General features: G+C 40.6%; 1 protein-coding gene across 1 annotated transcript in view; it reads right to left on the minus strand.

The window, feature by feature from the left end:
* The window catches only part of WDR11 (WD repeat domain 11), a 103,593-nt gene that overhangs the window by 84,266 nt on the left and 6,899 nt on the right, over window positions 1–12,428 (minus strand). Inside the window, exon 2 of the mRNA XM_059730071.1 lies at window positions 6,267–6,378. Coding sequence (XP_059586054.1) covers window positions 6,267–6,378 — 112 coding nt within the window. The remainder of the gene's footprint in view (window positions 1–6,266; window positions 6,379–12,428) is intronic.

A 12,428-nucleotide genomic window follows, 5' to 3' on the forward strand; every position in this document is an offset into this window, starting at 1 on the left:
TTTTACTGGAATACCATAATTAATGTTCAAATTGTGTCTACGTACCATTTTTGCATCGACTGTTACACAATATATAGAGAGATATTTTACAAAAACTCCTAATACAAGGAAGCAATCTGAGTCTATTTGTAACAGAGCAATGTTTTGTCATGTATGAAGGTGCAGAATTCACACTATCAGCACAACTGCTGAGAATTATGATATGGGGGGGGGAAAAATTCACTCAGTTTACAAAAAAAACAACAAAAAAAATCAAGAATCCAGTTTTCACTTAAATGGCAAGTCAGACACACTGACATCAACAAAGAATGATGGATCCAAGAAGTTCTGTCAACCAATCTTCCCACAGCTACAAAGACATATCTATATTTAATATTAATAAAGTACCAGTGGCCTAGATCTAATGTTACCAGAATCTGGATGTGCCTACAGGTGTAGAGTTAAAAGACTGGGAATTCAAAATGTAAGAAATACCAGGCACAATACCCAAAATGAGCTTATGTTTAAGTCTCTCCTTTATAAAACATAAGTAAATAAAAAGAGAACAAAACCAGAAATACCAAGAAATATGTTTTATTTAAAAAGGTCACAAGAAAATTCAATTGCTGCCTGGAGCATTATTAGCTTCAAATTTGGAGATTAAACCTGTACATTAAGATGTGAAGCAGAAGCATTTTGGCCTTGACTTAGCCACAAATTTTAACACAACTTTAATATGCAATGGCTGCCACTACAGCTGCCACCAGAGCAAAATAAACAGGTCAAATTTTACAGTAGAGAATAAATAGGAACCAAAATGCACATGAAGAAACAAGTCTGACCTGCAATATGACAGAAGTATTTTGAAAGGGCAATTGTATTCCTTTGTAGTATAGAGCAGACATGTTTCTGTCACCTGTACATTCTCCTACATTAACTCAAGAAACACAAGAAAGAAACAATGGGCACAAATTGATTCGGACTGGACATAAAGAAAAACTTCTTTACAAGTTGACTGCCGAGGGTCTGGAACAGAGTCCCCCCCCAGAGGTGGTACAGTCACCCACCCTGGCAATCATCAGAAAGCGTCTTGACCCCCATCTTGCTGGGGTCATCTGATCCCAGAAGTCTTTCCTGCCCAAGTGCAGGGGGACTGGACCCAATGATCTGTAAAATCCCTTCCAGCCCCTAACATCTACAAAACTATGAAACTCACCAAAATTAGAAGACTAAGAATAGTGATTTTAAGTTTAGGTTGATACTTATCAAATGGCAGTGGCTCCACCACATGTAAAACTGCAATCCACCCATAAATATCTCGAGAAGCAAGAAAAGTACTTTAATTTTTACAGAAGTAATGGCCCAAATCTGCCACAAGAGAAAGGCAAAGGGGGGGGGGGAGACTGCAAGTAAGCCTTACTACAACTACAACATCATCCACAAGCCTGTCTGAAGCTTGACAAAGAGGGTTGGAAGTAGAACTACTTCCCTGTCACTGCCCGAAAGTGCCTCATACAAATCCTAATTGTTAACTGTTTTGTTCTGTATATGCTGCTGTAGTAACTGGCTCAAAAGATTGAATTCAAGCAGACATTTTGTCTAATTTTCCATCAAACAACCCATAGCTCTGTATTGTGCCACTCATCCACCAACACTCCAGTCTAAGAAAAGCCTGACCAAAGAAACGTGCTTTGCCCTCACACCGAAGGCTGGCAACGAAAAACCCTGACAACATACTTGACGGATTTTAACCACTCTACAACTTGTCCAAAAAGAATACACTTCCCTCTAACCCCAAAATGAGATAATCCCTAGATAAAAAGCTTATGGCTAAAATAGAGCCCAGAGTTTTGTGTCGTTGTAGCTTGTCTTTCTAGTTGATAAGAAGATTAATATAAGCTCACAATTTCACGCAAAAATGGGAATCCAATAGGCACATCTAGGCAGTTTTCCTTAATAGGTAAAAGTTCCAAAGTAAAACGGAACACATCTAGCCCAGCCATTAACTATCAGTCTTCCCTGTGGGACATTACTGCTATTATTTTAAATCATTAAAGTATTGTTAAAATATTAAAGTGGCTTTATTGACTGAGAAGTTAGAATAATGTTGCTGTAGATATATATGATATCCATTCAACAGCAAGTGACAGTGGGTATTGCAGCTATTTGACTGGTAATAATTTTTCTCTTGTGGCTGTAAAGACCTATGGTAGACTTGCAGATCCTAAAAGCAGTCACAGGCATACATGGTGTTAGGGGCTGTACTGACAGGCTGTTTCCTTCGGTCAAGTTTCTGTTGCAATTTGAGTGACCATTTCTCATCATACTGTTGGACTCCATGATTGAGAAGGGAGTGGTACTTTGTCCTGTTTCCTGCTAAGACCTTCCAAAGGTTTGAGTCAATTCCAAAAGCCTTCACGTCCTGCTTCCAGACATCTTTGAAGCACAGTTTTGGGTACCCTACTCTTCTCTCCCCAACTTCTATTTGCCTATACAGGATATCCCTCAGGACACACCCATTTTCCATCCTGCGAAGATGGGCAAGTCAACATAGGCATTGCTGTTTGAGTAGTGCAGTGATGGTTAGCAGGTTGGCTTTGGCGATAACCTCGAAGATGGTGATTTTGTCTTGCCACTTGATGTCAAGGATGTGCCGCAGACACCGTAGCTGGAAGCTGTTCAGCTTCTTTTCTTGGTATGTGTATGTTGATCATGTCTCACCACTATACATAAGGACACTGAGGATGCAGGCTTTGTACACAAGCAGCTTAGTTTTGATTATGAGTTTTATATTGTTCCAGACTCATTTGGAGAGCTTACTGAAAATCATAGCTGCCTTTCGAATGCGCACATTTAGCTCTTCATCCAGTGATACGTTGTCACTCGCTGTCGATTCAGGGTAGCATAACTTGTTCACTGCCTCAAGAGGTGTGTTGTCAAGACTGATAGATGGTGACTGGCAAACACCCTGTCCTAAGACCACAGTCATCTTGATGCTGATGGTCAGAGCAAACATCCTGCAAGCATGGGAGAGGCAATTCATAAGTATTTGCATTTGGCCTTCTTCATGGACGGCGAGTGCAACATCATCAACAAAAAGGAGCTCCCTAATTAGTACGTGCCTCACTTTTGTCTTGGCCTTTAGATGTTGTAGACTGTAGTATGCCATCTAATCTTGTGTGAAGGTATATGCCTTCCTCCACCATCAAAAGCATAGTGCAGCAATGTAGAAAAGAAGATCCCAAAGAACACAACCCTGCATCAGAACACAACCCTGCTTCATTCCCCATGTAGCAAGAAACATTTTTGCCTGACTCCCCACACCCTCAAATGTGAAGCTCCTCCATATGGCAAAAGCCCTTTTTGAAGTAGTTGCCCCCTTCTGGGGTAGCTTTCTCTTTTTTACCTTTTCTTCCTTCCTCTTTTTTTCTTTTATTACACTATTATTATTTTATATAAAGTGTACTTGTAGTGAAAATAGAGCTTGTAGATGCTTTTACAAATGTACTTTAAGTTTAAAAGTAAGTTGTACCATGTAACAATGTTAGCAAGGACAGGAATCTCTGTATGGAGCAGGTCCCTGAATGAATCATGGTTGATGGAGTAAGACAGTAGCTAGTCTGGATAAGGAAGTTAACGAGCAGCAATTAACACCTACATACCACAGACTAAGGAGAGGAAAAAATCAATACAGAGCCAGGAACTCTCTGAAACTTCACTGTTAAAGGTACGGAAGCCCCAGTTTGAACTAATCAACTCTGGAAACAGACCCTTGGGGCTGAAATACCCCAATCAACCACTTCCAGAGCTCTATTCATCACGACAGTGAATCAATCAAAATTCATCAATGGACTCCTGAGACTGCACGTACCTGAGGACATGACCCCTGGGGCTGACAGCTGCCATCCAGCAGCTACCAAGAGGGATGTCCCTTGAGGTCAACGACCCCTGGATTGGGTAAGCCTGAGAACTGGGAAGTCACCAAAGTCTGCCAGAGAGGGATAAAAGGCAGTGAAGAATGACCTCCAATGGCGCCCTCTTTGACCTGACCGGCACTCTGCCTGTCCAGCCAGAAGGACCAGCCGGCGACCCCCTTCTAAAGCAACATCGCACTGAAAGAAGCCTCAACTGGCCATTGACAGCAAACTTCAGCACTTGGGGATAAGTGCAACATAACATAGGTATATCTTGACACCGATGCTTAGTGTTCATAACTAGCTACTCTGTCTGTGTGTGTGTGTGTGTGTGTGTGTGTGTGTGTGTGTGTGTGTGTGTGTGTGTGTGTGTTTGAGGGGATCAGCACCAAGGTTTATGGTCTGACTTTTGCATCCGTCCAATAAACTAGAATTTTATAATGATCCTGTGAGTTGGTCCTTTGTAGCCAACACACTCTACATTACAAACCTGTCAGAGGCTTATGCATCAAACTGAACTGTGGCTTACATGTTTTCATGGAAGAAGCATAGCATTCTAAGTAATGTTGGAGGGCATCCAATCTTTACCAGGACCTTGAACAAACTTGCTCTAACAGTGTCAAAGGCTTTGGTCAGGTCGACAAATACTACACGCAGTGGTTTATTTTGTTCTCTGCGTTTTTCTTGCATTTGGCATAAGGAAAATATACCCACTGTTGATCTTCCTGCTTTGAATCCACAATACGATTCCAGACAGATGCAGTTAGCAATTTGCTGCAAACATTTCAAAATGACTCTAGCTAAAACCTTGCCTGCAATGCTGGTGAGAGAGATGACCCTACAGTTGTAGAGTGATGTTAGCGTCATGCATGTCCTAGGGTACTTGACCTTCCTTACTGCAGCACACTTGGAGTTGATGAAGATGTAGTAGCAGACTACCCTTCCCACACTTGAGGACCTGAGTTGAGATGCCATCCCCCCGGTGGTTTTCTGCTTGCTAGAGAGTCTGTGGCCTTGCTCAGTTCTTCAGCTGTAAGTTCTTTGTCTAGCTGTGCCATACACTTAAGAGTTGGAACTTGATCCAGTACCCCTTCTGAAATGTCTGTTTCATGGGAGTAAAGCTCTAAGAAATGTTCAACCCAACATAACATCGTTCTTCTCAGTGATTTTTACTTTGCCATCTCAAGACTTGAGGAGGGTGACTTTAGTGACAGTTGGGCCAAGGGCTTTCTTCAGGCTGTCATACATAACTCACAGGTTTACAGTTTGTCTCAGGCAAACTGTATCTCTTGACCTAGGTCAGTCCAGTACTGGTTTGCACAGCATCTGGCTGATTTCTATACCACTGCCCTGGCATGCTTCAGCTTAGCCTTGGAACCTTCTGCTGGATTCTGGTTGTGTTTCAGATAGGCTGTATTCTTGGCTTCAACAAGTGGTAGCATCTCGAAGTGTGCCTCAAACTAGTCTTTATTTGACAATTTCTTTTTCCCCAAATACTTCTGTGGCTGTTTCCTGGATGACTGCTTTTAGTCCACTCCAAGTTTCTTTGGCATTTGTAGTTGTTGCTTTCGTAGACACAGCTACCACAAAGGTCCTTTGAAAGCCGAGACACTTGCTTTGGACTTTTGTGCTGTGTATGTTAACTCTTGGCTCACTCGTATGCTTGGCCCTAGGCAGCTTCTTTTGTATTACTTTCACTTTGCTGACAATAAGGAGTGAGTGGTCTATGTCATAATCTGCAGTGATAAACACGGGTGAGTAGTACACTGGACAGGTCTTTTCTCCTGGTGATCACGAGGTCTAACTGATGCCAGTGGCCAGATTGTGGGTGTCTCCATGATACTTTTTGATACTCTTTGCCCACAAAGTAGGTGTTAATGATGCACACAGGTGGTTTAAGATGCAGAGTTCAAGAAGACATTGGCCATTTTCATTCATTTCCCTGATGTCATGATGTCCCAGGCCAAGAGCTGCAATCTGCGCCTACTCGAGCATTAAAGATATACTGTAGATATACCATATGAACAATGCTGGACTTTTCTAGTAAGAAGAAATCAGCACATTCAGTAGCAGAGGAGGACTTCAATCGTTTTTAGGATAATAATATAGCTATCTTTTAGGACATTTTTTATTGTATTTATATCTCTAACACAATACTGACACGCTTCCTCACACCAGAAAACAATATTATAACTGATTTCCATAACATTTCAACATAGATGGTTTATCCATAGACTTACATAGACAATTTTATCCCTTAAAACTAGTATCCCAACATGAAAATCAACCTTGATAAAATGTTAGTTATCTATATGGCTTGCAGAAACAATACACAAACAATCCATGAAATAACATAAAACAAATAAAATTCACCTTGACAACGCTGGCTTTGTGCCTTTCCAAAACTTGTAAAGTTTGGGCAGTGTTGGAATCAACTACTAGTACAAGGGAATGACATCCATATGCAATCAAACCTTGCCAGCCCCTAGAAAAACAGAAATATTAGTACCGAACAGGGGAAGGGATGATATCAGCATGTGCATACTTTACTTGGATTCACAACTAAAATATACTGCAAGTTTAACTTTGTATGATCTAACTTTACAAACCTTTCTGTAGTTGTACAAGAACAAGTAAAAATACTGCTAAATTGCAACTATAGTACCATAGCCATAGGCAATTTGCAACTGTCTATACCCCCCCCCTTTTTTTTTTTAAATATCTGTACCATTAAAATACTGTGTGAACTTGACTGCATGGTCTTAATTGTTGTTTCCCTCTCCCTTCCACTTTGCCCCTCTGTTGTATTATTTTTGCATTAAAAGCAGTTGGGGGACAGGACCACGAATATCAAGCACATTGCACATACACCACTGGAAACTAAAAAAAAAAAGGAAGGGCTACCCAGTAAAGCCTGAAAGCATTATAAAACTCAATTTCAGCACTCTACAATGAATCATTTTCCAATGGCAAGTCAAAGGGGGACTAGCATAAAGTCAGAAACCATTTAAATTTTAAAAAACGACAGTTTGGACTAGCTATGGCATCAATAAACAAGCGACAGTAATAAGATAATATTTAACATATCATTGTTCAGACACAGTGAGGTTTTATGGGATCAAGAAGGAGAGTGTGAAGAAGGAACACATTAAAAAGGAGTTTAGCAGTAATGAAAAGGATCAACCTATTTGATCTCAAAGAACAGACTGACATTAGAGGTGCACCGATATATCGGTGCCATATTGGTTCAACACCGATAAAAGGAAAATTAAAATGACCAGCTATAGACTTTTTTTGGCCGGTGTAGTCAATAAGGTACCAATAAATAATATGCCTTCCGGCCTACTCCCACACACAGCCACAGCATGCACATGGCAAGGAGTGCAGCCAGGCAGTGTGGAGACTAGTGCCCTATAGGTAAGTCTGTGGAGGGGAAGGGGCATGGGGGAAGGAAGGGGCCTGGGGGATGCAAATTGAGTGAGTTAGGGAGAGGGGCAGGGCAGTGAACAGGACCCCAGGGGCAGGGCAGGAAGCAGGACAGAGCAGCGGGAGGCTTGTTCAGGGATCAGCACCCTGGCACTTAAAAATGGCGGCGGGGGTGCTTGAACTTAAGCTCATCAAATGAGCACCGCCACCACAATTTTTAAGTACTAGAACACTTTTAGAAGTAGAGCCAAGTGGAGCAAAGACTGAGGCGGACTGCCCCTGTGGGCTTGGGGCTCTCTGCCCTGCCGCCTTTTCCTCAGGAGCCGCGCACTGGCTGCAAGACCCCTGCCCTGCCTAGCAGGTTTCCTGCTCTGTGTCTCGACGTTCACTGCTCTAAGACTGAGGAATATAGCAGAACGGAAGATTTGGCTTCAGTCTGACTTAGTTCATTCTGCAATGTAACCATGGTACAGAACAAAGCAGAGATCATTACTTCTGTCTCGCATTCAATAGCTTCCAGAGGCGCTGTGTAAATTAAAAGCAACACAGAAAAACAACATATGTCCATGCTCCTCAGAAGCAAATACTTAATATACCAACTTCAACAAATACATTTTAATGTTTGTACTCCCTCAACAGGTACACCCTGTGTAGGTTGTCACACCAACATGAAACTGATATGTTATAATTAAAGTAGGTGTAGCACAATTTCCCAAACCTTCACTTGGGAATGTGGTAGAAGGGGAACTGAAACTTAATTCCCATTTTGTATTTGTTACAACTCTGTTAACCTCCTCATCAAATCAACAGCACATTTTGGGGAGTGACAGTTGTCACTATCACTCTGCAAAAGGTCTGGCACAATGAGACCCAAAGCTGATTACCCTCCAGGCCCAACTGCATGCAAAACAACCATTTCATAAGAATAGGAAAAGAAAAGACAGATGTAATAGCATACCAATTGGATTTCTTAAGTGCACATTTCACACATAAATTCACTTGCAAGAGGTAAACCTGACCAGACTCTCTACACTCACTCTTACCCACCCCTCACAGTTTTATTGTAAATTCCATAGGAGTTGGGATTTGTTAAATGTCTTGGGTCCTGAGGGCAAGTGATAGTGTAAAAATGTCAACTATAGGTTAAAATAAGGGTGGCCAATCTGCCACAAGTAGCAGGGGCAACCTGTGGTGCACATCAGAGGGAAAGGGCAGGCAGCACAGCAGCAGATGGGGCAGAGAGGCCGTCCCTCAGTCCTCATCAGCAGAAAGTAGACTGAACAGGGAGCAGAAAACAGAGCAGCGGACGAGGCAGAGAAAGGGGATTAAAGTGTCACTCAGGAAGAGTGTCAGGCTTTATCACACACACCTGCCAAGAAAGGCTGGTCCGCCTGGTTTAGAAAAATAAAAACCTAGATCTTGGACAGTGATTTTCAACCAGGATGCCACAAGATCCTTTTAAAAAGTGTCATGGGATGCCACACAATGTTGCACTACTATGTTTGCAAAAATGACTCACAAGACTTATGTGCCCCAGAGATTTCAAACAGAAATCCATACTTGTGCTCCGAGTCCTTTGCAAAGAAAAACTGCTCTACTGTTTCTCTGTATTGCAAGAGAGTGAAAACTATGAGCTGGCATTTTCTGAGGGGTGCCTCAAGCACATCCCCACATGCTCCGAGCCTTAAAAAACGTTGCGCTTTCTTGTCCTGGGGGTTATCAAAACCAACTAACCAAACAAACAAAGCAATGCAGATTTCTTTGTTACACATGGAGGACTGTGGGGCCAGGCCCACAACAAACTGCACATTAGAAGGAGCTATTAAGCATGTAACAAGTGGATACCTGGGACAACTAAAGTGAGAACAGGGTTCAAAAGCTGGTAAGGGGGGGAGGCAATGAGCACAGCACAGGGGCCAGCACCCACTGAATGAGTCCAAGAAGCCAGCGGACGCCTCCCAGTGAACCTCTGCCTGCAGATGTGACACGAGGAGGGACAGCCTCTGGCACACCAAGGAGCACAGGGCTGGGGCCCACCCAGAAATCACTCTGTCTCCCCTGGGTGCGAGGGTTGCTGACAGCTCCTGGGACCACAAGAGGAACCAGGGTCACCAACTCTGTTTCAGTCTATCCCGGGAGGCTTCATCACGTGACATAATGACATTAATAACAGTGTGCCGACCAGAGATGTGGGACGGAAAACTTTCCAAGGAACATTTTCCAAAATGAAAAATTTTCCAGTGCTTTATTTTTCCCTGGGAAATTTTCCATTTCTAAAAACTAATTGTTTCATAAAATTCATTAGTAACAATGAACGGGTGTCAATACAATATTAGGCAAGCTCGGCAGTTTCAAAGTTGTAATGACTATTTTCCAGGTGGTTATCCCTCGGAAGCATGTGAGAGAGTACATGCATGTTTTACCGATTTTTAAACCGGAGGGTAAGTACCCGCACATCATAATCCAAACCAAACGAATCCAACCCTCACATCATAATCCAAACGAATTCGCCTAATTGGCTGCGCAGATCAAATTAAAACCTGAAGCACGGCACATCACGCACCGTTCTTTGGGAGTGCTAAAATGAGTGTGTCAACAGTTTTCAGTGCCCTTGCTTTTGGCTTTCTTAAATTTAAAAAATCTACAGGGAGCACATGCTACTGCTGGGAAGGGCAATTATTTCGGGCAGAGGCTCGCTTACTGAGTTTTGGCAAGCCATCGAGGGCTGCACGACAGGCAACCAGGGGCAGATAATTATTAATTTTCTAAATTTTTTAGGGGCCCCGTGGGCCAGATAGAACGGCGCATTTTGTACTATTGTGCACTGCCTTTACGTTTTTACAAGTATCCCAATAAAAATAATTTCTTTGCACATAAAGCTTTCGAATATAACATTTAAATCACACGAAGCATGCTGCAGCCTTTCTTTTTTTTTTTTTACGAATCAAATATTTCAGTGCAAATACTTGTGGCGATTGGGACATAATGTTAACATATGGGGGGGACTTAGATAGATAGATACATATACACACACACATTTGATAGATAGATAGATAGATAGATAGATAGATAGATAGATAGATAGATAGATAGATATACACACACATTTTATAGATACACACACACACATATACACACACACACATTTTATAGATACACACACACTTTATAGATACACACACACATACACACACACACTTTATAGATACACACACACATACACACACACACTTTATAGATACACACACACTTTATAGATACACACACACATATACACACACACACTTTATAGATACACACACATACACACACACACACACTTTATAGATACACACACACACATACACACACACACTTTATAGATACACACACACACATACACACACACATTTTATAGATACACACACTTTATAGATACACACACACATACACACACACACTTTATAGATACACACACACACATACACACACACATTTTATAGATACACACACACTTTATAGATACACACACACATACACACACACACTTTATAGATACACACACACATATACACACACACACACTTTATAGATACACACACACATATACACACACACTTTATAGATACACACACATATACACACACACACACTTTATAGATACACACACACATATACACACACACTTTATAGATACACACACATATACACACACACACACACTTTATAGATACACACACACATATACACACACACATTTTAGATACACACACACATATACACACACACATTTTATAGATACACACACATTTTATAGATACACACACACACACATTTTATAGACAGATACACACACACATTTTATAGACAGATACACACACATATACACACACACATTTTATAGACAGATACACACACACATTTTATAGATAGATACACACACATACACACACACATTTTATAGATAGATACACACACACATTTTATAGACAGATACACACATATACACACACACACTTTATAGATACACACACACACTTTATAGATACACACACACATATACACACACACACTTTATAGATACACACACACTTTATAGATACACACACATATACACACACACATTTTATAGACAGATACACACACACATTTTATAGACAGATACACACATATACACACACACATTTTATAGATAGATACACACACACATTTTATAGACAGATACACACATATACACACACACATTTTATAGATAGATACACACACACATTTTATAGACAGATACACACATATACACACACACATTTTATAGATAGATACACACACACATTTTATAGATAGATACACACACATACACACACACACATTTTATAGATAGATACACACACACATTTTATAGATAGATACACACATACACACACACATTTTATAGACAGATACACACACACATTTTATAGACAGATACACACACATTTTATAGATACACACACACATTTTATAGATACACACACACACACACATTTTATAGACAGATACACACACATTTTATAGATACACACACACACACACATTTTATAGACAGATACACACACATTTTATAGATACACACACACACACACATTTTATAGACAGATACACACATTTTATAGATACACACACACACATTTTATAGACAGATACACACACATTTTATAGATACACACACACACACACATTTTATAGACAGATACACACACATTTTATAGATACACACACACACACACATTTTATAGACAGATACACACACATTTTATAGATACACACACACACATTTTATAGACAGATACACACGCATTTTATAGATACACACACACACACATTTTATAGACAGATACACACACATTTTATAGATACACACACACACACATTTTATAGACAGATACACACACACATACACACACACATTTTATAGACAGATACACACACACACATATACACACACATTTTATAGACAGATACACACACACACATATACACACACACATTTTATAGACAGATACACACATATACACAAACACATTTTATAGATAGATACACACACACACATATACACACACACATTTTATAGACAGATACACACACATATACACA

The sequence above is a fragment of the Alligator mississippiensis genome, chromosome 6 (genome assembly GCF_030867095.1).
Source record: "Alligator mississippiensis isolate rAllMis1 chromosome 6, rAllMis1, whole genome shotgun sequence".
NCBI classification, from domain to species: domain Eukaryota; kingdom Metazoa; phylum Chordata; order Crocodylia; family Alligatoridae; genus Alligator; species Alligator mississippiensis.